The sequence below is a fragment of the Urocitellus parryii genome, chromosome 4 (assembly GCF_045843805.1).
Source record: "Urocitellus parryii isolate mUroPar1 chromosome 4, mUroPar1.hap1, whole genome shotgun sequence".
Classification (NCBI taxonomy): domain Eukaryota; kingdom Metazoa; phylum Chordata; class Mammalia; order Rodentia; family Sciuridae; genus Urocitellus; species Urocitellus parryii.
Window position 1 is genome coordinate 5,415,904 of NC_135534.1, and position 26,480 is coordinate 5,442,383.

A 26,480-nucleotide genomic window follows, 5' to 3' on the forward strand; every position below is an offset into this window, starting at 1 on the left:
AGTAAATGAAATTTCACCTCTGTCTGAGACTCACAACGGAGTGCACGTGGGAATGGCCTCTCCGTGGTCCCAGGTGTGGGCCAGGGGACCTTGGGAGGCAGCCCACACAGAGGTTGGGGCTGACTGTGCACAGATGCACACCCATGTAGCAAGCTCACCTGGGTACCAGGCTGTGCTCTCAGGAGCAGGCTCCCGCAGTGAGCCCCGCGGAGGGTCCCTCGCAGAAAGCAGCAGAGTTAGCCCTTTACTGAGGATTGAATCCAGGGGTTCTCAACCACTAAGCCACATCCCCAGCCCTTTTTATTTTAAGACCAGGTCTTACTAAGTTGCTTAGAGCCTCACTAAGTTCCTGAGGCTGGATTTGAACTTGTGATCCTTCTGCTTCAGCCTCCCAAGCCACTGGGGTGACAGGTGTGGCCACGTGACCAGCTAGTGCTTCACTCTTCACAGTCATTCCCTGGAGGCTGCTACTGGCTGGGGCTGGACCCTCAATCTGCTGGGACTGCCAAAAGCTCCAGGGAATACGATAGCCACAAAAATCACCCCATACATTTGTCTGTTCTTCAGGAAACAACCCAGCAAGGTGCGGGGTGTGAATCTCAGGTGTCCTCGCAGGACACAGGTCTGGAGGACCTGCTGCAGAGAGGCACAGCAGGCAGCACAGAAGGCACAGTTCCTCAGAGCAAGACCACCACAAGGACACCAGGACCCCAAAAGGACGTGAGTACCCCAGGAGGTGGGAGTAGGGCCGGGACTTGGCTCTGTAGTTCCACGCAGTTTCCAGTCTATCCACAAAGAACAAGGACTTCCCTTCTCCAAACAGAAAACAATGTTATTCAAGAAAAACCCAAAAGGGGTAGCAGGGGAAACCACGCCCTCGGCTGTCTGAGACAGGAACAGTCACAGCTCTGGAGTCGCCCAGGTCCCAGCAAGCCTGGGCCAGCGCTGAAAGTGGAGGCCCCAGCTGGCCAGCTGCCCACCACCCTCCTTGGCCCCGCCTGCCCTCTCACCGGTGGGTACAGAGTGGCCTTCGTGCTGGACGAGCTGCTGGACGAGGCGCCAGTGACATGGTTCCGGTCATAGAGGGGAGGGCCACTCCGGCCCCCCATCAGGCTCACAGAGCTCATCATGGACTTGCTGCACGAGATGCCTGTGGGCAGGGGACAGGAGGGGCAGGGTGGGGAGCTGGCCGGGCACACCCCAGACACAGGCCCTGCCTGCTCCTAGGAGACTCAGATTCACGCGGGAAGTCCTGGCACACAAACTTCTCCAGCTCCCAGCAGCCCCCGCTGTCCAAACCTCCTCTGTGAATGGGGAGGGGCCTACAGAAGGGAACCCCCAGGGGCTGAGCATACAGCACAGACCACAGGCCTCTCTGCGGATTGCTGAAGAGGCAGGGTTCCCCCACCTCAGCCTCCAGGAGTGCTCGAGAAGCCCCGGCAACCTCACCCCCAGGAAGAATCAGGCACACCTGCGTCCAGTGAAGCTGGCTTGGGGGTGGAACAGGACAAGAGAGAGGGACCCCAGGCTGGGCAGGCCCTGAGCAACCCTACGGTGGTCCTGGAGCTACAGGTTAGCCCTCTTGGGTACCCCAAAGTGCACTGCATGACTGACCCCTTGTTCTGGGACACACAACCCCCCAATATGATGGGAACCATCAGGCTTTAGCCCAGCAATGTGGCCCCTGGGCATCTACAGCACACTCTGCTTTCCTGATGACCAGGAGGGTGCCCATCCCAACTGCTCAGCCACCATCCGATCTGTGCCCAGAACAGAGCCACTCGGGGGAGAGAATCCTCAGGCTCTAGAGAGCCCTGCTGCCGCCAGGTCCATTTCTAGGGGATGTAAGGGCTCAGGGACAACTCAGGAAACATCCCATAGTAATGCTACAGGTGAAGCCCAAGGAGCATACCCACACCACCAAGGCCAAAGGATAGGCTGCAGCCACACGGGCTCCGTGCCAAGAAGTGCCAGTCCAAGCACAGGCGAGGCAGCCTGGCACGCCCAGGAGACGCTGCAGGAGCCGCGGCCCAGATAGCACACCCTCCTCTGCAGGGCCCTTGCCTGCCTTGGTTCCTTACCCGTGAAGGGACCATGCTGCGAGCCACCAGGAGCTATGAAATTGAGAGGCACATGGGGGGTCCCGCTGACATACTCATGCGGAAAGGGCCCACTGGCCCCTGCATAGCGCTGGCACACCACGCGCTGGCAAACAAAATAGACCCCGCCCATGACGAAGAGGGACAGGATGATGCCGATGACGGGCCCGATGGCGCTGCTGTGGGCTGGGGTGTCATCTGAGGGTGGCTTGGTGATTTCTGCCAGAGGACAGACAGAAAAATATGGTCAACATTAATCCCAAAGAGATGGCCCTCCTGCAGGTGCCCAGGCTGCAGGACCCACAGACGGAGAAGTGAGGTTGGATCATTCTTACCCAGGACCCCTGCCCACAGGTCCTTGGCCCGCCTGATGACCCTGCCCTCCCCCAGCCCCTTAACTACTGACACGCCTTTGCTCAGGGGCCTTGGTGGCAGCTGGAAGTGAGTGCTCCTGGGTGCCCATGTGTCACATGGGACAGACTGGCCTGGAGGCCTCCAGAGCTGGCTGTGAGGGGCGGCCCCTGTGGCTGTAGCAGGAAACACGGACGGCAAGTCCAGCCCCCAGACTCAGCTGGCAAGAGCACGTACACCTTCCCGCAGGCTGACCCGGAGGTCCCCAGGCAGTCAGCTGCAGGAGAGCAACCCAAAGCCCCGGAGGCCAGGACTTCCCAAGGGTGTCACTCTCAACACAAGGGCCCACAGTGTGCTGGAGGCCCAGGCCCAGGCTCCCCAGACCAGACACCTGCCCGGCAGAGGGAGAGGACAGCCCCCAACTCCGCCACCGGCCCAGGCCACTCTCAGTGGCAGAGCACTGGCCTAGCGTGTGTGAGGCCCTGGGTTCCATCCTCAGCACCACATAAAAATAAATAAATAAAGGTGTCCTATCTATCTACAACTTAAAAAAAAAGATGTTGTCCGAGATGCCTGAAGGGGGTTGGCATGAAGGCGCCGGAGAGCTCAGCGAGTCCTTGGGGAACCCTCCTGCGCCCCTCGCCCCTAGCTCTCAGCCCAGCTCTGCTGCAGAGGAGTGGTCATGTGACACATCCCCCTTCCTGTCTGGAATGCCAGCTCCTTCCCGTCTGAATCAGGCAGCCTTTTGAGAGCCACTGCCTCTGGGAAGCCTTCCCTGACTGTGCTGGCCACCCACACTCTAGTCCGCCTCCCTGACTACACAGGCCAGGTCCCTGGAGGGGCACGTGTGACGTGCATGTGGGCACGTGATGTGTGTGCATAGGCACACAGCACATGGAGGCTGGCAGCCTCAGGCGATCCTGCAGCAGGAGAGACGCTGCCCAGTAAGTTCCCCAAGGCAGGAGCTCGATGGGGCTGAGCCTTCAGGTACACCCACTGTGGTGGGCCCTACCTCGGCGCCTCTGCCCCTACTAGAACTCAGTCCCCACCACAGGAAGCTCTGTGTCCCCCCAGGGCCAAGCACACCCAGCCTCCCAGGCACCTTGGGCCCCGACACACCCTGAGTGCGCCCTGAAGGCACAGCCCCCTGCCCACTTGCAGGAGCCAGCTCACCGCACATGAGCTCATCGGAGCCGTCCATGCAGTCGGGGAAGGAGTCACACTGCTGCTTGATGAGGACACACTGGCCGCTGGCACACCGGAACTGGTTGGGCAGGCAGATGGCTGCAAAGAGGGTCCTTGTGCTCAGAGAGGCAGGAGGGAACCAGAGCCCGGTCCTCTGCCCAGGCCACCCACAGCAGCCTGGGTTCCAGGCACGGAGCCCTCCAATAGAACCCTCTCCAGCACCAGACCTGCCCAAGGCCTGTGTGATGCCCATGGGGAGACGGGCAGGAAAGGGCCCCAATATACCCTCCACCCGCAGGAGGTATCTGCCCGCATCTACATGGGTCAGGCCTGCACAGAGTAAGGACCACCAGCCCTGCCCACGGTCCCCCTGGGAAGTGGCAGCCAGAGGGACCACAGAAGGAGCCTCACCCCCAGAGAGGTGAGGGGGTCAGGGTGCCCGCAGCACTGGGCAGCACTCCAGGAAGGCAGAGCAGCCCCACGGCTGCCTTCCCCCACCAGCGCCCTTCCCCTTCCCCAAATGCCGACCTGGAGGGTCCACGGCACCCTAAAGAAGGCAGTTTCTGGGCTCTGACTACCCCAGCAAACCTCCTGAGCTCCCCACCGGCCCTGCACCCTGAGAACTAAAGGCGAGGGAGCCCTGTGCTGCCCCTGGACGGATGGCATGCTGGTAGCTGGGCAGGGAGGAAGCCTGGGAAGCCGCAGAGCCAGGGCCTGCAGGAGGAGGCAGCGGGCGGGGGCTTCCCCAGCAGGGCTTCTGCAGCCTCTGAAGTCTCAGCCACGCTACTGCCAGGCAGGGGGGCAGCAGGGCTGGCACGTGGCTTCTGTGGTGGATGATGGTGAAACTCATGCCAGGCACCACAGGCTCCATCACCAAATCCTGGCTCTCCGTTTCAGCGCAAGAGCTGCCAACACGGACACAGACCTGTGGGCAGGGCTGGTGCCAGAGACACTGGGCTTGCAGCTGAATTTGCCCAGGGTTCTAACCCCGATCTATAGCTGCCCCCCAACTCTCAAGAATCAATGAGCTGCAATGAATTAGTTGTGGCTTTACAGAAACATCTGTGGAGATTGGTCTGGAACCTCGTCTTCTACAAAACACCTGCTCATCCCGCATGAGGGTGGAGATCAAGGCCAGTGTGTGAGTTGTTAAGAACAGGACTCAGTGGTCTGTGGGGGTGAGGGAGCATCAAAAGACCATATTAACAGCCCATGGCAGCCCTGGGACCAAGGCTGGACAGGTATGCCAGGCGACCTAACAAGCAAGAGTCTTATCAGAGGGAAACTTATCAGAGCAGGTAGAAAAGAGGTCTGTTTCACCATTGAGATCTAAAGGAAAGGAAGGCCCTGATGGTCAGAGTGGGCCCAGGAGGCCTCAGCACCTCTCTGGTGCTAGACTCCATCGTGGTGGTTGAGTGTGATCCCTTGCACTGCTCGGTGGAGCATAGCCCTGCCTCTCAGGGTAGGGCATCCCGGGTCGTGAGGCACGGACGTCCCCAGCCAGCTACTAGGTTCACGTTGGGTTTCTGCAAAACTCTTGACCGAATGCAGGAGTCGAGACGGAGTCCTATCTGCCTTCAAGTCAACTGCTCGGTGGGACAGGATGGGGTCCCACCGCAGCGTTTCCCACCTCGGCCCTGAAACTAACTCATCCCTCCCAAGCCCTGCGGCTTCCCTCCAGGGAAAGGTCGGACAGAGTGTCATTCAGGGGAGGCCAGGCAGAGCCCCGGCCACGTCGAAGAGGGCTGGGCGGTGGGCCTCACCGTCACAGTGGGCCTCGTCGGAGCGGTCCTGGCAGTCGGCCTCGCCGTCACACCGCAGACGCAGGTCCACACACTGGCCCCGTGCGCAGGGGAACTGGGCAGCAGAGCACACGGGGCAGCCCAGCTCGTCACTCTGGTCGTCACACTCGGGGAAGCCGTCACAGCGCCAGGCCCCGGGGATGCAGTCGATCTCCCCAGTGGCACACGCAAACTGGTCGGGGGAGCAGGTGGGAGGCTCTGGGGGGAGAAGGGATGACCATCACACAGGGTCCGCCCGGGAGACCAGGAGACAGCTCAGGTCGGCGCCAGCCGTGTCCCCAAGGTCCTGGGGGTGCCCCATGCCCTCCAGTCAGCGTCTCCTGCCTGCTGCCCCTGCCCAGACCAAAGGCCAGGGAGGACACAGTGCTGTCAGAGCCATCCCTTCCCTGTGGAGGGGGAAGGACCATGACCCAAGCAGCCACCAAGCCCCGCACTGCAGGAAACAGGCAGGAAGGCAACCCTGTCTGCTGGGCCGGGCCATCCCCCATCCTCAGTGGTCTCCCCACAGGGCCCCTGAGGGCCTTCACTGGAGTGCACATCAGCTTGGTAGCACCTGAGTGTCCATCAGCAGGCCGGGGGCAAAGTGGGTGGACGGCACCACACCAGAGAAGCATGTTGAGGACTCTTCAGGGCCAGCACATCCACAGCACAGTGGGGGTTGACAGAGGACCCGATCACTTCGCCCCAGGCACCTAGCTACATATGGGCTAAGGCGGAGGGCCCAGGATGCTCACAGAGCACAGCGGGGGCTCCCCAGGAGAGGGCCATGGGAGGGAGGTGGGCTGGGAAGCCAAGGACTACCTCCCACTGGTGACCGTGGAAGCCCTTCCCGCCCTCAGGGTTCACCAGGGCAGACACTGGCCATTCTCTGCAGCCTGTGTCCACGTTTAAAAGCAGTTGGACTTCCCACTAGAAGCAGGGTTCAGTCCCCCTGACCAGACTTCCAGCTCTGCCGCCTCCTCTTCCTCCCTATCCCTCAGCTTGGACAGCCAGATGCCACTGCCCTCTCCGACAGCTCCCTGGTGGCCACCTCCCTCTGGGACAGCAATATGCAGCCACTTGGCTGGCCCTACTGACCTCCCACCCCACATGGACGGTTCAGGTGCCAGTCATGGCCTGACAACCCGGTGCCTGTACCCACCCATGCAAACTTACCCACAAGACTCCCCAGGGAAAGCCACTAGGGTATCACAAGCCCATGGTCCTGCCCCTGCTGCCCACGCCCACGGATCTCCAGGGTGGCAAGGCCCCAGGCATGCCTGCACCCCTTGACATTTGTAAGCAATGACATCTGTGTCTGTCTTGCTCTGGATTCTTCCTGCATGCTGGCGAGAACCCAGCCTGTGCACCAGGCGAGCGCTCTACCCGAGCCGCTCCAGGCCCTGTCTCACCACCCCCTGTCTCTCCTGGGCATCACGGTGATGTCCAGTTTAAACATCCCAATTTAAAACAAGATCTCCAGCTCATGTCAAGCCCAGGGCAGTGCCCCATCCCACGGGGACATGCCTTGGCTCTGAGTGGGCCTTGAGTCCAGGGCGGTGGGCCAAGGGCAGGGCAGCACCCCATCCCAAGGTCAGGTGCACAGCAGAGCCCAGTCAGTGGCACTGTGCTGGGCCCGTGCACATGAGGCAGCCACCTCACAGGAGGCCAGGGAGCTCCGCAGCTTTAGGGACACCCGTTTTCTAGAGCTCCTCTATTTATGCAGAAAATGGCAGAGAACTAAGGGGCTGGCCTGGTGTGGGGTGTGAGGGCGCCCCAACACGCCTGAAATCCAGCCCAGGAGAGGTGCCTGTCTTCAAGCCCCAGAATGCCTGCAGGCTTTGTACGCCAAACCCTGGAGCCAGGGGTGTGAGAGGGAGGCTCAGATTCCAGCCAAGACCCCAGCCCTTGGAACCGAGAAGCCCAGCTCCCGCCACTCGGCTGGGCCAAGGAAGGACACGCCGGGGTGCAGGAGCCCGGCACCCATGGTGTCTGAAAGCAGCCCAGGTCGGGTGTCTGCAGGCTGAGCTGCCACAAAGCCTGTCCCGCCAGGGTGGTTTCAACTGGCCCTGGGGAAGAAGAGGCCCAGCCTCCACGGCCAACAGTCCAGGCAGCCATGGCCGGAGGGTTAGGGCAGAACGGGCAGGGTCCAGGCGGGCCAAGGCCATCCCAGCTTCCCTGGGCAGCCGAGAGACCTGAGGACACGGAGGCCTCTGCCGCCTCCTCTCTCCAACAAAGCAGCTGTGAGATGCCACGGGTGCCACAGGACTGACCGAGTGGGCAGACAGGCAGTGGTGACACTGCAGGGACACTGAAGTGCCAGAGGCCACGTCACAGGGTCCACACTGAGAGCCCTGGGACCCCGGTCCTGTGACATGGCCACGGAAGGCTGAGAGGCTTCTGCACAGTGAGCACCGACCCTCGGCTCTGACCAGGCGATGGGCCCAGGGCGTGCCCCCTCCCACAGGGACATCCCTCGGCTCTAAGCGGGCCTTGAGTCCTGGACGGAGGGCCAAGGGCAGCGCCCCATCCCACAGAGTGACCCCTGCAGGCTACAAATCCACGTGAGCCCTGGGCTGGAGCTTGAAGAAAAGCTGCCTGGCTTCTTGGGAGGGAAGCAGCCAGCATCCCCCCTGCTCCTGGTCACAGCCTTGGGACCCTGAGGTGCGAGGTGAAGCAGGAGGACGCTCCCAGGCCAAGGTGTGGTCCCGCACAGCAAGAGGAGAAGAGTGGTGTCTGTGTACGGAGCCAGGTGGGTTGAAGCAGAACAGAAATGGCACAATCCAAGGCCACATGGGGGGGGGGGGGGGACACCAGGGGCAGCTGGAGAGGAAGCCCTGGGGTCAGGCTCATCGTGCTGACAATGAAGACTGTCACTTTTATGACTGCAGTCACCCCACAACACAGCACCTGGCATTCCCTGTGCCATGTGCCAGGGACCGTGGAAAGTCTCTGTTATTTAAAGCCTATGACAATCTGCCAAGTGAGTGGCCTCAGTTTCACAGAGGAGGAAGTAGAGTTCAGAGAAGGCAAGTGACCAGCCTGGGGGCACCCAGCAGGCAATCTGCAGAGCCAGGATTTGAACACAGGTCTAATTCTAAAGCCCCCACCACCATCACTACCACGGGGCCCCAGGGGAGCAAGAGTACAGAGGGTATTAGGAAGGACAGACAGAAGGACAAGAAGAAATGGAGAGATCCCCGTCGGAGCTGGAGCCCAACACCCCTGCAGCAGCCGACAGCGTGAGCAGGCAGAAAGGAAGGGGCAGAGGCCTCATCGGCACTGTCAGTCAACAGATCCAACTGATGTTCTGGAACTTTCCACCCACCCACAGCAGAATCCACCTTTTTCTCAAGAGCATATGGAACATTCACGACCATAAACCACATGCTGGGCCACAAAGCCACCTGGATAAACCTGGAAGAACAGAAATCACACGGAGCTCTCAGACCGCACGCAGTGGAGTTAACCGAAATCAGAAACAGAGAGACAGCTGGAAGGTCTCAGCTCTGGAGGTTTAAATCACACACAGGATGAAGAAACTGTCTCAGGAGAGCTTTCAGAATAGTTGGATCACCTGATGAAAAATGAAAACACAACCTCTCAAGGTCTGCCGACGCAGGAAGAGCAGTGCTCAGGGAACTCACAGCAGAGAAGGCACAGCCTCAGGAAGAGGGGGCGTCAGTGAAGAGGAGCTCTACTTCACAGAACGGGAGCCGCTGCGGTTCATAAGAACGCAGGCCTGTGATCTGGCAGTAAAGATTCAGAGCCCTGTCCCAAGTTCCAACAGAGCGCGCCAAGGTCACACCTACCGCCACAGGTCAGCAGGTTCTGCAGGAGCACGAGGTGGACGGGGCAGGAGCACCGCGGGGTCCCGTCGCCCTTGGCGATGCAGATGTGGGAGCAACCGCCGTTGTCTCGGGCACAGGGGTGAGCCGCTGTAGGGACAAACAAGAGGGGGCGCTGGGGTCGGGCTCCTCCTCTCACCTCAGGACCCGGCATTGAGGAGGGGGCCTGAGGGACGGGCCCACCCAGGGTACCCTTCCACTCACTCCCCAGCAGCCCTGAGTTTCCTTCTACTGATGTGGAAATTGACATAAACCTGGAGCCTGAAGAGCAGCACAGGACTGATGGGCATCCCAGCCCCCACCGCACCCACAGCCACCACCCTCCGCTGCCTGTCTTCACTGTTACAGTGGGTGTGCCCCCAAAAGCTATGCCACGCCTAACCCCCCGAATCTCTGGCTGTGACGTAAGTTGGAAAAGGGGTCTTTGCGGATGTGGCGGAGGTGAGCAATCCCAAGATGAGGTCATCCTGGACTACCTGGGTGGGTGCTAAACCCAATGACGAGCATCCTTATAAGAGGTGAGGTCACTGACACACAAGAGATGGCCATGTGGAGTCAGAGGTAGAGGCTGCAGTGATGCAGCCACAAACCACGGTACTTCTACCACCATTACTGCAAGAGGCAAGGGACAGACCCTCTGCTACAGCCTCCGAGGAAGTGTGCCCCTGCCAACACTTTGATCTTGGATTTCTGGCCTCTCATTCTAGGAGAACAATTTAAGTTGCTCTGTTCACGGTCATTTGTTATAGCAGCCAAGGGGGGGCTGACACAGTAAAATGGCAAAGGCACCAGGACTCCAGGGAGCTCAGTCCTCTCTTCCATGAACAGGACGCCTAACACAGGGTAACGAGGCGGCCAGGAGGCTGGGCTGGCCACCTCCAGTGAGAAAAAGGAAGGGAACGCCCCCCTCCCCCAGCCCCAGAGAACAGGAACATGGTGTTTCTCTTCCATCTCAGGGATCAGGTGTTCTTAAAAACGAAGAGAGTCATGGTTTACAGCAGAGGTCTGCAAACTTTTTTTGTAAAGAGTTATACAGCAAATAATGTCCACTTCCCAGGCCAGTGTGTCCTTCACAACACTCGATCCTGACAGCCACAGTGCACAGGCAGCCACAGGGGGCACATGTGTCCGGGCCTGACTCAGAGTTCAGCTGTGGGCTCAGCCTTCCCCATCTGCCATCTCCCATCCTGAAGGCTCAGGACACACAGTGACCTGACCTGGATGGAGTTCGAGGCTAGAGGACGGAGACGTCCGAACCCACACTCATGGGACGCCTTGATTTACGCAGGGACTTCACTTGAGAACACACAAGGACAGAACACCAGCTGCCCACAGTCAGCACGGAGGTGACAAAGTCACTGCCTCAGAGCTCACACCAAGCTCTGAGCAGGAGCCCACACGTCACTGCCACCAAAAGGTCTATCTCACACACAATTCACTGACCAACCCACAAGAGCTCGGCAACAGAAAAGCCTGCTGGCTGGGCCTCCCCTGCCCCAGCTGCACGTGCTCATCAGCTGCGCGCGGCTGTGCTGGTGCCTGTTGGATGAGATGTCTGATGCGTGGACATCACAACCGAGAGGAAGCGGTAGGGCTGGGAGGACGGCTGAAACACCAGGACCAGGGGAGGGCAGTGAGCAGATTTCTGCTGGATTTGGGAGTCAGAAGCTGCCACATCCGTGAGGACTGAGACCAGAAGAGAAAACAGGAAAGTGTAAAGGATGGTGCTACCCCCATCCCTGGCGAGGGGCTGTGCTGCTGTGTGGCCGGGGGCACCACAGGACAGGAGCAGCAGTGGCCCCACCCACTGTTCTCTGCTGGGCCAAGCACCTAATTGGCAGCTCACCAAAGAGAGAGAAAAGCAAGGAACCAGAGACCTACAATCACGCACAGACCCCCCACACACCTAGGCATACAGCCATGTGGGGGGTGGGGAGGAGCCAACGGTCCAGCTGGGGACCAAGCCCTTGGACACAATGAGCTGGTGGTGGTAGGACCCTCAATTGCCCCCAACCTTCCCACCTCACCCCCCTGGCACCGTGGACTTGATGAACTATAAGGCCCAGGGTTTCACAATGGGTGTGGTTGAGGTCATCCATCAGTTGACTCGGAGTTCATCAGACGGGAGACTAACCTACAGGTGCATCGAGACTGACCACAGAGCCCTTTAGCCCAGAGTGGGTTTCTGACTGGCAGGAGAAGGTGTCAGGATTCAAGGTGGGAGAGGGCCTGATGGGGAGGCTCTCTGCTGACATGAAGGGCGCTGCAGTCAGCCTAAGTGGCCCCCAAAGGCTTCTGTGGAAGGCTCCGGGTAGCACCCCTGGGAGACCATGCAACCTTAAGAGATGGGGCCCAGGAAGTCTCCAGGTCACTGGAAGTGGGCCCTTGCAGAGCAGGGGACCAACCTGACCCCATCCTCTTCCTTTGTCTTAATTCCTGACCAAGAGGTAAACAGCTCTTCTATGCCACCTGCTCCCACCATGATATGCTGGCTCGACACAGGCTCAAAAGGGCCCACCGACCATGGACCATGAACTAAGAAAACCTTTTCTCTTCCTAAGCTGATTATCTCAGTATGTGTTATAGTACCGGAAGGCTGAGTAACGCAAGGGGCCACAGGACAAGGAGGTGGCAATGGCTGACCCTGGTAGACAGCCAGAGGGAATAGGGCCTAGTTGTATGACTGTCAACGCTCTGACGAGTGCGGGAATGGATTCTTCTACAGAGCCTCTCACTGGCGAGCCCTCCTGTACACCCAGACCTCGGCTCCACAGAAGTCAGACAGGAGGTGGGCCAGGAGGTGGGCGTTGGCTTGTTTTCTTTTGCAGAACTGGGGAGTGAACCCAGGTGCACTCCACCACCCAGCTACATCTCAGCCCTTTTTACACTGAGACAGGGTCACTAAGTCACTGAGACTGGCCATGAACTTGCAATGCTCCTGCCTCAGCCTCCCGAGTCCCAGGGATTACCGGTGTGCGCCACTGCACCCAGCTTTGGGCGCTGTTTTTAAACTCTAGGTTTGTGGCCAATTGTTTTGTGGCAAATGAAAAAGACCCAGAGAGGCCTTGGGACATCTGGACACTTGCTGGTCTTTGGTGCTGTGGTCACATGGGCCCTGAGGCTGGCCTCCTGCCTGGTTCCACCCTTCCTGCTGGACCCCGTTGCACCCCGGCCTGCCCCACATACAGAACTCTTCCAGGCTGACTTCCTCCACAGCGTGGATGCCCGTGAGGTGCGCAACACGGCCCTGGACTCGAGTGCGCTTGTCCCCGGAGGTCTTCTCCACGCGCTCAATCATCTGCTGCTGGCGGTCGATCCAGTAGAGGTGCCTGCCGAGCACAGCCAGGCCCACGGGCTGCACAATGTTCGCATCCTCCAGGGTCAGGCGGTTGGCCCCTGTAGGCGGGACACGGGCTCCTAAGTGACAGCCTGACTCAAGAGCCCTGCCACACTCAGCTCAGAAATGAGGTCCAAAGAGATGGCTGCCAGGATGCCCGGGGGTCCTGTGCTGCGGTCAGGGCTGGCCTTGGTATCAGGGCCATAGGCCCCAACTGTGGACCCTAGTCTGGCTGGTGCAAGCACCGCACTTCCCCTCCTACACCCAGCCCCTGGCTCTAGGAGCTGTGGGGGCCCAGCCCCAGCTTGTAGGAGCTGTGGGGGCCCAGCCCTCCCTCTAGGAGCTGTGGGGGCCCAGCCCCTGGCTCTAGGAGCTGTGGGGGCCCAGCCCCTGGCTCTAGGAGCTGTGGGGGCCCAGCCCCAGCCTGTAGGAGCTGTGGGGGCCCAGCCCCAGCCTGTAGGAGCTCTGGGGGCCCAGCCCCTGGCTCTAGGAGCTCTGGGGGCCCAGCCCCTGGCTCTAGGAGCTCTGAGGGCCCAGCCCCTGCCTCTGGGAGCTGTGAGGGCCCAGCCCCATGAAGCACCAACCCTCACTTCCCTCCAGCCCTGGGCTCCTCTGGGACCCCGCCCTGCAGCTCAGGGGTGGGATACACAGGATGTGCCAAGGGCCCCAGCACAGTGCTAGGCAGCAAATGCTGCTGCTGACAAGATGCCGTGGCTTCCCGGAGGGACACCTGTGGCCTGCCAAGGTGCCGATGACCAGGGAGGCCTCGGGCACGTACCTGACAGGTCGCAGCTCTCGATGCGCTTCAGGTCTGCGTCCACCCAGAAGAGCCTGCCCAGCGTGTTGTCCACCACGAGGGCCACGGGGCGGATCAGGCCCGTGGTGAACAGGACTTCACGCTCCGTGCCGTCCAGGGCTGCGCGCTCGATCTTGGCTGCTCGGTCCTGCATGTTGGTGAAGTACAGGTACCTGCGGGAGGGCAGCGGGACGCACAGGTCGGGAGCTTCCCCGGCCACTGCAGCTCCGCAGCTGACCAGGCCTCCCTGACCCTGCAGGCACCCAGTCAGAGCCCTGCCTCCCGGGGCTGGCCCGGAACCTGACAGGTTATGCCCTACGCTAGAAGGAATGGTGTCTCCCAAAGTCCACGTCCACCCCAGAACCCCAGAACATGAGCTTATTTGGAAGCAGGGTCTTCTAAAATGTAACTAAGGATTGAGATGAGGTTATGCTGGGTCAGGGTGGACCGTATGTCCAGTGGGAAGACAGAAGGCCACGGAGAGAAGAGGCCAGCGTGCCCTGAGAGCAGGGCTTGGAGTGACGAGACCAAAGTCACAGAACGCTAGGAGAGCCCTGAAGCGGGACGACCCCCACCCCACTCCCCGCCCCCGTGCTGAGGGGATGTGGCCCTGCCAAAAACTTGCTTCCAGACCTCTGGGACTATGAGAGGATAAACGTCTGTCTGTCTGTCGTCCTAAGTCACCTCCAAACCCTGGGGCTCCGTAGGGTAGCCACAGGACAGTAATCTCACACAGCTCAGGAGCCCTTGCCTCCTCGAGGCCGGCTCCCTCAGTCCCTGAGCAGCCTCCTCAAATACCTGCACTCTGCTCCAAGCCCTCTGCGTACGGCAGAGTCCCCACGGGCGCTCCTGTGCCCACTCTGACAGACAGGGAAACTGAGGGGCTGAGGGGTTAAAGCCACCTGCCCAAGGTCACCTGAGCAGGAAGTGCAGGGGTCCAGACTCACACTGGGGTGTGCCTAGCCTGGGGCTGGGGCCTGCTCCAGTCAACACTCCAGGCCCCACCAGGCAGTCCCTCGACAAGTCTAACTCCTGGCTTGCACGTCAGATCTGAGGGACTTGAAGAAGGCCCCATGCTCCTGACACAGCCCTCTGCACACTCTTTGTTATTTCTGAGCCTCGTGCCATGGGGCTTTAGGACACCCTCCTGCCCTGGTTTCCACTCCAGGCCTGTCGACCTGTCCTGGGCACCTCCCATCAAACTCTGAGGGCCTTCTGGGAGGGGAGCAGCTGCAGGAGCTCCTGTGGAACCCACGGGAGTGAAGACCCCGCTTCCAGCCGGGACCCCAGGGAAGGGGCTTGCACAGGGCTGGGGTCTGACGGATCGACCAGACCCACGATCAGAAGGCCGTCTTTCGGACACTGCCTTCCTAAGTCTTCCTGGGCCCACTTCCCGTCTCCCCTCCCCTGCTAAGCCTGTCCCGGGGTCTGCTGCCTGCCATTCTGCGTGACTCTGTCGTCCTGAGGCCTGTGCCCGCTCCAGCTGGGGAGCCTGGGGAATTGCAGACTGGAAGTGGGATGGCAGACACCCCCCCAGCCCCAGCGGCTACCCGGTGTGCACTGCAGGAGGCCTGAGCCAGGTGCAGCACCACCGGCCCCGTCGGCCTCCTACCCTCGCTCTGCGTTGACTGCGATGGCCCTTGGCCTGTCGCGTTCCCCCCGCAGCACCACGCCCATGGCGTCCCCATCGAGGCGGTGGACGTTGATGGTGTTGGTGGCCTCGCACGTCCAGAAGAGCATCCTGCTGTAGATGTCGATGCTGAGGTCGTGCGGCTGTCTGTCTGGGCTCAGGTTTTGGCTTTGACCCGGAGAGGTCAAAACAAAGGGCTACAAGACAGAAGGAACAGAAGTCACCCATCAGAGACCCTGTGACCACCAGCTAGAGACGTGTTGAGGGAGCACAGAGGCCACGTTCCTGAGCTTAGCCTGAAAGTCAAACTTCCCACAGCTGTCTGCGGATGTTTGCTCTCAAATCAGCCCTTCACCAGGTGCTCACTCAAGAAAGCAAGGGAAAGCTGGCCCAGATCCAGCACCAGCCTCCAGCCTGGGGAAGCCTCCGGTGTGACCTTGGGTTCCAGGCCCTCGAGCCAGTCAGCCATCGGCACCAGGCGGTCCCGCGGCTCGGCCCTCTCCCAGCGGCACAGACCCGGGCCTTCCCGGGGCATCTCAGCCCTTCTTTGCATTCCTACGATGTGTGCTTTTGGCTTAGACCCTCGAGCCCTATTCTTTTAACTCAGAGTGCTAGGATGGCAGGTGAGGGTTGGTGGGAGGACAAGGTGCAGAGCAGGGGAAGGTGCCAGCCATGCAGGATGACCCACAGCTCCTCCTGAGAGCGCAAGGCCAGCCTGCGTCCCGGCAGCTCTAGATGTCACCCTGCCTCTACTGGTGTCTCCACCTGCTGTGCCACCTGCTGTGCCTGTGCATCAGGGGCAAGCCCTGGCTTCTGGAGCCCCCAACGGAGAAACCTTCCAAAGGGGCTTTGTTGAACCAACCAAGGAGGAAGGGAGGGTCGCCCTTGGCCTGATGCCCTGGTTGCTCTGGTCTCCTTGGGTCACCTCCAAAGCCACTGCTTTGGGGCTCTTAGTGACCTGGCACAGGCAAAGTGGGCCTGGAGCACCAGCCAGTGGTGTGGAAGAAAGCTCCTTCCTCTAGCTGGGGATGGGCCAGCATCTCGGCTCCTGCCCCCTCAGGGGGCGCCCAAGGCTGGCGCTCTGAGCTTGGGGTATTCTAGGTGTTTTTTATCAACTGCTTCCAGCAGGTAATAAAACTAGAAGCCTCCAGGTAGCAAAGGGGCCTGAAGCTAAAAAGAAGCCCCTACCCCAGGCCTAGGCTCCAGGAGTCCACTGAAAATGACAGCCAACCCCCCCATACACAAACACACACACACACACACACACACACACACACACACACACACACTCCAGCTCTGGCCCAGTCTTGCTGGCCAGATCTCATCGCAGGACGGTACATCTTTACAGGTAGCAGCATCACATTTCCACCAAGCTGAGGGTCTGGGAGAGCCAAGTGTTCCTCTGCTGGGCACAGTCCTTCCCCAGAGCCAGAGCTGTCCAGCTGGGGACCAGAAGAGAAGCAAGATTCCAGCTAGTCCTGGTCAGAATCAAGGGCACAGAACCAGACTTTAGGACCCACTCAGAACCACATGCAAAAGGCGTACAGGGAGCAGCACAGCGCCTGTCCCCCAGGCAGGCAAAGCCAGGGGGCAGCGGCTGCAGCTGGATGGCTTCACAGACAACGTCAGTGAAGCGACACTCGCGACACGTTGTCTCCCCAGCATCCGAGTCAACCGCACTTAGCTCTTCACCTCACTGCTACAAAACCTTGGCCAAGTACCCTCCACGCAGCGCCAATCCACAGAGCCACAAGGCAGGAGTCGCCGGTGCCCCTCCATGGAGAGCAGACGTGGCCCAGCCACGGGGCAGAATATCATTCAGCCTCCCACAAAAGAAGGAGGGGCCCTGAGGACTCGCGCTGGGGTGAGAAGCCAGGCAGCAAGATGAACGTGACACCACTCACCTGAGGTCCCTAGAGGCCTTGGACCTCAGACAGCAAGTGGGATAGGGAACCTGGGCTGGAGAAGGGGATGGCACTCAGTGTTTAATGGGGACAGTCAGTCTGCACAGACGAGAAAGTGCTGGAGGTAAATGTTCACGGTAAAGTGACCTGCTTAGCACCAAAGGAGGTGGCCCTGAGGGTGGAGAAACGGCAAAACTGATGCTAGGCACACTAACCACGATGAAGAGCGGAGAGAGCAAGCAAACACAAGGGCCCGAGCTGAGCGAAGGTGGGAGGGGAGCCCCCAGAGGATGGAGCCTGCTAGAGGGAGCTGGATAGAGGCCCAGGAAGGGAGGAACCTGGGCACAGGAAGGAAGGGAGGATCCAGGAGCACAGAAAGGAAGGGAGGGCAGAGCCAGGGGCATAGGAAGAAAAGGAGGGAGGAACCAGGGGCACAGGAAGGAAAGGAGAGAAGAACCAGGGGCACAGGAAGGAAGGGAGGGAAGAACCAGGGGCACAGGAAGTAAGGGAGGGAAGAGCCAGGGGCACAGGAAGGAAGGGAGGGAAGAGCCAGGGGCACAGGAAGGAAGGGAGGGAAGAGCCAGGGGCACAGTAAGGAAAGGAAAAACCAGGGGCACAGGAAGGAAGGGAGGGAAGAACCAGGGGCACAGGAAGGAAGGGAGGGAAGAACCAGGGGCACAGGAAGGAAGGGAGGGAAGAGCCAGGGGCACAGGAAGGAAGGGAGGGAAGAGCCAGGGGCACAGGAAGGAAGGGAGGGAAGAGCCAGGGGCACAGGAAGGAAGGGAGGGAAGAGCCAGGGGCACAGGAAGGAAGGGAGGGAAGAGCCAGGGGCACAGGAAGGAAGGGAGGGAAGAGCCAGGGGCACAGGAAGGAAGGGAGGGAAGAGCCAGGGGCACAGGAAGGGAGGGAAGAACCAGAGAAAGGGAGGGAAGAGTCAGGGGCACAGGAAGGAAGGGAAAAACCAGGAGTGAAGGAAGGGAAAAACCAGGGGCACAGGAAAGAAGGGAGGAAAGAGCCAGGGGCACAGGAAGGGAGGGAAGAACAAGGGGCACAGGAAGGAAGGGAGGGAAGAACCAGGGGCACAGGAAGGAAGAGTTGGGGAACAGGAAGGAAGGGAAGGGAAGAACCAAGGGTACAGGAAGGAAGGGAAGGTAGAGCCAGGAGCACAGGAAGGAAGGGAAGAAATAGGGGTAGAGGAAGGAAGGATGGGAAGAGCCAGGGGCAGAGGAAAAATGGGAAGAGCCAGGGGTACAGGAGGGAAGGGAGGGACGAGCCAGAGGCACAGGAAGGGAATAGCATTTGCAAATGAGGTAGCCCCAGAAGCTGTTCCTCAGCAGCTTCCCCTTCAAGGCCTGTCACTGGTCCTGTCACCCTGGACACCATGAAAGACTTGTCTTTAAGGGGACTTAAAGGCAATTTGCACCCAGCAGCTTTCTCAGCAGGGAAGCCACAGTTTGTCAATTAACACTTCCCTTTTCCCAAAGGGCTCATGCTGACTGCCCCCTGCACCAGGGAGATGAAAGGAATCATCTTCTCATCAGGCCGCAGAGCCACTGATCCCCGCCGCTCTGCTGCCACCCATCCTGCTGGCTTCTACCATCTCCAAGGATGTGGGCCCCCTGGCCTGACTAGGTACTCTGCCAGGGAAGCATTTTGTCAAAAGAGATGTCCAGCCTGAGCAGACGGCAGTGGCCTCCAAATCAGTGTGCAGGACAAAAAAAAATCGACCACACAAGAATCATCTGGACCTCCCGAGCACCCCTCTCACCGCTGTGACAAAGCCATGGAGATTTCCTTACAGTGTCATTAGCTCCTCACTGACAGCTGGATGGGGACAGGGATTGGGGTTCTAAAGCTTTTATAAAATGTGTCTTTGGAAACATGAGCGGGTTATCTGCATGAGAGTGAGGACATCGTTCCCGGAACCGGCCCCCCACTGGACAGTTCTGCAGGAAGGCTCCTTTTGAAAATGCAAATTGGTTCCACGGCCACTAGTGACACCTCAGGAGACAGGACGTTGGCTTTTGCCCAGTTTCACTAGTGAGAAGCACAAGGTACGTGTGGAAGCCCACACCCCGCGCTGTGACAGTGACCCCTCCACTCACTCCCACCTGGGTCAGGACTCTAGCCACTCACACCAGCCTCTCTCCGCCATGGCAAAACCACAGCTGCTCACAACGTTCGTGCCTATGAGCAGCCCCAGGCCTTCCTGCGCTGGCCGGGAGTCTGAGAAACGGAGCTGCTGTAGAATCACATGCATGACCTGTTTTGTATATGTCACTGAGGGTCCTGCCCTGCCCCCTTTGCCCGTAGCCTGGCCTTTCTGCTGTGCCACCTGCAGTGTGGTGACTTCCAGGAGTGCGGGCAGCATTACAGAACCGATTGCACCTTTCCTGTGAAGCAAAGGTACAGCTAGAGTCGCCATCACCAAGCACCACACAGCACCAGGCCTCCTTGGAGAGGAAGAGCTCCCGGGGCCTGACCTCACATGCCCACCTCAACAATGGGACACACCGATTCCACACCTCGCTATGCCAGGGTCCCTCACACCCAGGGTCCATCCTGCAACCACAGTCAGAGCCCCAAACACTGACTACTCCGGATCATCCTCGGCAGCCTCCTCCCACACCCACCTCCATTCAAGAAAGAGGGCACAGCCTGGGCGCTGCCAGGACAGGCTCCTGGGGAAGTGCCCGCCCTGTGCCCCAGGGGCACCTGCCTGCGTCCCATCATCCTTGGCTCGCTTGATGTTCTGGCGCCCGTCCACCCAGTAGATGAACTTGTCCAGCGGGTCATAGTCGATGGCCTTGACGTTCCTCAGACCGTGCAGGGGAAGGATGAGGTCCGGGCTGCGCTGGTCGTCGGGGATCATGCGGCTGATGGCACATTTCTGGCTGAACAGCAAGAAGGCGGAAGGTGCTAGAGGAGGGCAAAGAGACGGGGCTGGGGGTCAGCACTGCAGGCTGAGAGTGGCGGGTGCACAGCGCTCCCAGGATCACAAAGCCACCCAGCCTCTGCATCCAGCAGACGGCGCGTGCAGAAGACCAAGCAGACACAGGCTGCTCCCCGAGGTGCGTGAAGGGGGTTCCACTCTCCAAGTTACGTGTCTCTGTCACTCCAAAGTGTGTGCGCTAGTGGAGTACCCACTTATTGTACGTCATCAAACTGGGTGGGGCTCAAAGGTAGAGGGCTTACTTAGCATGCTCGAGGGCCTGGGCTCGATCCCCAGCACTGCCAAAAAAGGAGACCAAATGTCATCAAAACTAAAGACAAAGCTGGGAATGGTGGTGCACATCTGTAATCCCAGCAGCCCTGGAAGCTGAGAGACGAGGTTCAAAGCCAGCCTCAGCCACAGTGAGGCCCTAAGCAGCTCAGTGAGACCCTGTCTCTAAATAAAATACAAAATAGGGCTGGGGATGTGGCTCAGAGGGCAAGTGCCCCCGAGTTCAATCCCCAGTACCAAAAAAAAAAAAAAAAAAAAATCTGGAAACAGAAGGAAGGTCATGTCAGCGAGTATCAGACTCCCCACAGGAGTAGGCGATGTTGGGATGACCCCGTGGTTTCCTCTATGCCTGCGTGTGCTCAAAGGATGTGCCATAAACTGTAGAGAATGGCGACAGCAGGAAGGACACTCCCTGGAGAGTCAGGGAGCAGCAGGTAACAGGAGAATGTGGAGCCAGGAGTCAGGCTGCTCGGGGCCACTCCTGGGCTGGTGAGGCACGGTCTCCAGCAGCCTAGTTTCCAAGGGAGCCTGGGGCTGGGAAGGACCCGGATGTCCCTAACCTCCTCTCAGTTCACTGCACGAGGTCCCCGAGACACTGCTTGCAGAGGGACCAGAAAAGAGGATGGTCTCTCCTTCCCCCATGGCCGAGAATTAATGTCCAGAGGGCAGAGCCCAGGCTGAGGTTCAGAGGCACCAGCTCCTGTGAGAGGCCACAGCTACAGCCACCGTTCAAGGGCTCCTCTGGGTGGCCTGAAATCCAAGTCACGCCCAGGTCGGCAGGGACTCTGAGTCAGTGCACCGTCCTGCCCTGCCCCTGCCCCTCAAGGTCATGGCCAGGAGGGCATGAGAACTACAGGACCAAGGCCCTGGACAGTGCAGCTCTGGCCCCAGGCCCACCGCCTACCAGCCTGGGGTCTTGACAAGCTGGACAAGGAGGGGCTTTGTGAATGGTCAGGCGCTAAGCAGAGGCCAAGGTACCAACGCCTGCTGCAGGCACCACAGAAGGGCCTGCGGCAGGATCGCCTGCACCCCTGGGGCTGTGGGAAGGTCTGGGCGCTCGAACCTCACTCTTCTCATCGTCACTCACGTGAGAACAACAAGGCCCGCCTACACCAGAGGTCAGCAGGGTTAGGTGAGGCCCGGGGACTGTGAAGACAGCCTGTGTGCAGTCAAGCCTGGCTTCGGTTTTCCCAGCTGTGCCGCCTGAGGAGGGTCCCTACACATCTCTGTGCTTTAGGTTCTTTGTCTGAGAAATGGGGAGGGGCCGCTACCTGCCCTGTAGCTCCGGGATGGCACTGCAGAAAGCCGTGAGAGCAGCACAGGTGAGCGCTGTCCAGAGACCTGCACCAACTCAGGGCTCCCTGCGAGGACTCTGCCAGCCAAGGGCGCGGCCCGGTCAGTTGTGACTCACTAAAGCACTAGATCCTTCTCCCAGCCTGCACCGCCAGAACACACCCCGAAGCTCGTAGAGTGCACGGCCTGCACAACCACCACGTACACCAGGGGAGCCCCCGATGGGAAGCGCCTCTCCCCTAGGCCCAGGGCCAGCTCCGGGAAACAGGTACTTACGGCTGCAGTTGCGGCTGCTGGGGTCCAGGGTGTAGTGCGAGGCACAGCCACAGCGGTGGCCGCCAGGGATGGCGAGGCACAGCTGTCCACACTGGCCGTTGTTGTGCATGCAGTCGTTGAGGCCATCCTGGCGGGAGGAGTGGAACACCAGGATGTCCATCACGAAGTCCAGGTGGCCCTGGATGAGGGTGCGGTTCCGGCCGCTGGTCTTGTCGGCCCTCTCGATGCTGTGCAGGTTCCAGTCCGTCCAGTAGATGTAGTCGCTGTACTGCGTCAGGCCGAAGGGGTGCGGGAGGTCGTCGGCAATCACCACGCGGTCCTGACCTGCGTGCAGACACGGCCCGAGGTCAGCACGCTAGGGCCAGCGGGGCCCACGCCGCAGCCCGGTAGCTACCTCTGCGCCTTGGAACCTGAGCGGCTCTGGATAAGGACAGACCTAGCTCGCCGAGCGCACGCCCACCCACCCCAAGGGAAAAACGCAAGACAGACAGACGCAACGTCCACCCAACACAAGAGATGGTCTGCAGCGTGGTGTCTGCACCCCACAAACCACAGGGCGCCGAGATGGCAAGAACGAGGACAATCTCAGTTGTGGGACTGAGTGAGCACAAGCTGTAGAAAGTTCTAGAACAGCAAACAAGAAAAAAAAACACACGCACACACAAAGATAGAAGTCAGGGCAGCAGTTACCCTGAGGAAGGACGGACTGGGAGGAGCACGAGGGAGACCAGTCACCCTGCTCCAGGTGGAAGCACGCGGATCACGTTTGTGCACACGTGTAAGTGTGTGAAAATTCCTCACCCTGACCACTTCAGGTTTCTGTGCTTGACCACACATAGGTTACACTTCACTAAAAGTTTCAAAATCCACCTTTTAAGAAAACAAGCCTGGGACACCTGCTCCTCTGCTGGTCAGCGTGTGACCTGGGAATCCACAGGAACTCCCTGACCTCAGCCTCCCTGTTTGTAAAATGGGTATTTTTAAGGTGTTGTGGATCAAACATGCTTCGCAGGCACTCTGCCACTGAGCTGCAACCCCGCCCAACAGGAGTGTCCCCACGGGTGCCCACATGACTTAAATGTTACAAACTGTGACACACAGCGAGATTCGCGATGACCATTCTGACACACGTTCCACAGCACCACTCGGGGAAACCGCCATCCAGTCCTGCCAAGGCGCCCACACCCTCATCTCCAGAGTGTAGGAAGACCTCACCTACAGGGCAAAAGGGACTTTGCGGTGTGACCAGAAACGCTGAGACGGGAAGAGGACCCTGGAGCCCTGGGTCAATGCAACAGCGTCTGGAGGGAAGGTCAGATCCGCCCGAGGGGCGGCCGAGAGGCGGAGACATGAAAGTTCAGAGGGAGGACCCGGTGGCGGCCTCATGTGGATGCGAACGAGCACTTAATGCGCCTTAGAGCCAAGACGGTGAGGAAAACTTAGCTTTGGGTCTAAGAGCAGAGAAGGCACATGGGGCCCTTGAGAGCGGGGTCTGCTTGTTTCTGTCGGTGCTGGGGTCAAACCAGGCGTCAGGCTTGAAGTCTGCTCTGCAAGTCCCCGCAGAGACTGAGCAGGACAGATGCAGCCAGGCCCCGCTGTCCACAGGCAGCTGCAGAGAGGATGGGGCCGACCAGCCTCTCCGTATCGCCCACCAGCAAGAGGACACAGCGGTCAGGGGCTGAGGACGCTGATACTCACCCACCTAAGCCAGCTGGGCCGGGGAACCTGGAGAGCAGGGCTGGGTGGAGCCCAGGGGGCAGCACGAGGGGCCCGAGAGGCGCGAGGGAGCCCCGGGGCTGGGCCAGGTGCAGCTCCGCAGCCTTCATCTGTGCGACACTCGAGCGGTGAGAGCACTTCTCACCTGCCCCCCTTCACATGCAACCACACCAACAAACACGCTAACAACGCGAGAGCACGCATGAACGTGCACGACATGTCCAGTAGTAAAGTGCAGAACGAAAGTTGAACATGGTATGGTTTGGAAGAAAGTTTTACAAATTATTTTTAAAAAGCAAATAAGTGAAACAAATCTTCAGATTTTAAAAATAATATCTATCTTAAAGTTATTTTTTAAATATCTAACACTGGAAAGAGAGTTGCCAAACTGAGACCATCAGGTATCACAGGTGAGATTACGGATAACTTTCCTTTATATTTTTCCTTTTTTAAATTTTTCCAGAAATTTGGGAGTTGCTTATCTAAGCATTAGGAAAATGACCACCTCCACCACACACACTCGGGCAGCTTCCTGACCCGTCACCTTCACCAGGCACAGGGAGGGCACGGCAAGTGCCGGGGTCAAACCAGGAGGCGCCTTTGTGCCTCACACCACGACTCTGCGAGAAAGGTCTCACCACAGGAAACGTGGCTAAGTCCCCACAGCAGGCAGGGTGACAGCACAGGCAGCCAGGCGCTCAGCCACCACTGGCCAGGCCTCGTCACTCCCTCTGCTCCCAGCTGCACTATTAATCAGGTACTCCACCAGCGTCCGGGGCACTCAGTGGAGGGTGGGCACGGTGACCACCAGGCACACGCCCACCTCGACCAGCAGGGTCGCCCCTCCACAGAAAAAGACCCCGCGGCAGGCGAGTCACGCTCTCGGTCACCTTGGGCCACTGTGCCGCACTGCGACTGGACACTATCAGGCTCCAGGTTTGGGTACAGACACAAACACGTGGGGCTGTGATTCTCCTGGGAATGGGGTGACAGTCGCACAGTCAAGCCTCACCCCCAGGCTCAGACCCCAGGACAGTCAGCACCCACAGGGTGTGCAACCCGCCCCGCCCCAGCAGACACCAGGACTGTCTGCCTCCAGCCGCCTGCAGAGCGCCTGGGCCTCAGCTTCCTCATCTGCACATGGTAGTGGCCGTGGTTAGGAAGCAAGCCACGTCCTTTGGTCCTCTCTGCAGGGTTCCACGGGACTGGTGACTCAGAAGCCCAGCTCACAGTCTGCCAGTCAGGGCCACTGAAGGCCCCTCTGCCAGGTCCATCCAGGTGGCCGGCCCACTGCAGCTCGACCCCACGCTCCTCCTGTCTGCCCCAAAGCTGCGGGTCACCTGGGAACCAGACGTGGCCCTCCAGGCTGCTGCTCCTGTCCTTCACTCTCACTTTGCTTTTCGCCTGGCCTATCACCTGGCGGCTCACACAACCACCTGCCATGGTGTGGAGGCAAGGTGTCCCCCAGAAGCTCCTGTGCCAACGCAGGGGTGCTCAGGGGTAAAGGGACTGGATGTGACAGCGTCTGGGGGAACCAGCTGGGTGTCACTGGAGGCGGGGGCGTGGCTGGGGGAGGCAGTCACCGGCACGCCCTGGAAGGGAGCCTCCTCCTGCCAGGCTTCCTGGCTGCCAAGAGGGAGCAGCACCCCTCCGCCCCGCCCTGGGCTCAGGGCAGTGGGGTCGGCCAGTCAGGGACTGAACCTCTGAAACCAGGGGCCAAAATACCCCTTCCCTCCTTTAAGTAGCTCTTGTCAGGTATCTTGGTCACAGCGATGCAAGGTGACTGGCCCAGCAGCCCACCATGAGTGGAGTCCAGAGTCCCTTGTCCTGGGTTCAGATCCTGCCCCTAGGGCTGGCTGACCGGACACCCTTTAAACTTCCCCAGGCTTCATTCCTACCATCTGTGAAAAGGAGGTGCCATCCCCACCCAGTGCCGGGAGCCTGAGAACGGCCCTGCACGTCTCCCAGCTCAGGGCAGGTGCTCAGGGCTGGGCAGAGTCCGAATGCTGGTCTTGGGGTCAGAGTCCGAGTGCTGGTCTTGGGGTCTGAGTCCGAGCAATGGCCCTGAGGTCTAGGTGGCTCCCTAGCTCTGCGACCTCTGGCAAGTCACGTACCCTCCCTGCGCCTCAGTTTCCCCATCAATGAAAACCTCTGTCGTGAGGTGGACAGTCCTGGTACATGGCAGGGCTGGGACCTGGCACCCACCAGATGCACAGGAAAGAGATGTCCCCAGGGCCTATCGCCACAGACCCATAGCAAGGGCAGCAGGGGCTGGACAGGGACAGCCCCCCAGCAGAGGGTGAGGTAGCTGAGATCTCATGACTGCTCGGGCCACTGTGGAGGGGCCGAGAGGAGGTCTACGCCCTGCCGCCCTGCCCCGATCCCCCCGAGCCCACCGGCCCTCACCCAGCATGTTGGACGACTCAATCATGTTGGTGTCCAGGTCTGTCCAGTAGAGACGCTGGTCTGCGTAGTCGATGGTGAGGTCGTTGGCCCGGCCCACCTTGTCCACCAGCGTCATGCCATTGGTCCCGTCCATGAAGGCCCGCACGATCCTGGGCTTGCCGCCCCACTCGGTCCAGTAGATGTAGCTGGAAGGCAGTGGCGGGCGGGAAGTGAGTCCACACTCAGCCCATGGTAGACGGCCACAGGGGACCCTACCACCACCATTCCTCAGCTGGGTCCCCCTTCCTGGGAGAAAGCCACATCAGGAATGTGAAGGACACAGGAAGGGGCCAGACCCTGGCCACGCTGCAGCCCTGACCCCCAACAGGCTCCACGGGGCTCCCTCCCCGAGTCCCCAACACAGCCCACCCGTCAGCCAGCTGACGCCCGTCCACGGCCACAGAGACAGGTGGCAGAAAAAGCAAACATATAATGGGCCCTGAGCTGGGGTCCAGGGGCGGGGTCCAATACTAAGCTGGCCAGGACATTGTGTGAACCAGGAAGGACACAGTGAAGCAGGTGGACAGCCTCTCCTCAGACAGGAGGGGCCTGGCGGCAGGCCCTCCCCTCCTCTCCTCTCCAGAGCATCGGGAAAA

At 59.9% G+C, this 26,480-nt stretch overlaps 1 protein-coding gene across 3 annotated transcripts in view; it reads right to left on the reverse strand.

The window, feature by feature from the left end:
* The window catches only part of Lrp5 (LDL receptor related protein 5), a 97,860-nt gene that overhangs the window by 6,167 nt on the left and 65,213 nt on the right, over positions 1-26,480 (reverse strand). For all 3 annotated transcript variants that reach the window (XM_026396513.2, XM_077797915.1, XM_026396514.2), the window contains 11 exons: positions 25,846-26,030; positions 21,724-22,047; positions 19,651-19,850; positions 15,010-15,224; positions 13,380-13,570; positions 12,451-12,660; positions 9,229-9,354; positions 5,399-5,635; positions 3,624-3,734; positions 2,082-2,318; positions 1,011-1,150 (listed from right to left, as the gene is read on the reverse strand). In XM_026396513.2, the coding sequence (XP_026252298.1) occupies positions 1,011-1,150; positions 2,082-2,318; positions 3,624-3,734; positions 5,399-5,635; positions 9,229-9,354; positions 12,451-12,660; positions 13,380-13,570; positions 15,010-15,224; positions 19,651-19,850; positions 21,724-22,047; positions 25,846-26,030 (2,176 nt within the window). The remainder of the gene's footprint in view (positions 1-1,010; positions 1,151-2,081; positions 2,319-3,623; positions 3,735-5,398; positions 5,636-9,228; positions 9,355-12,450; positions 12,661-13,379; positions 13,571-15,009; positions 15,225-19,650; positions 19,851-21,723; positions 22,048-25,845; positions 26,031-26,480) is intronic.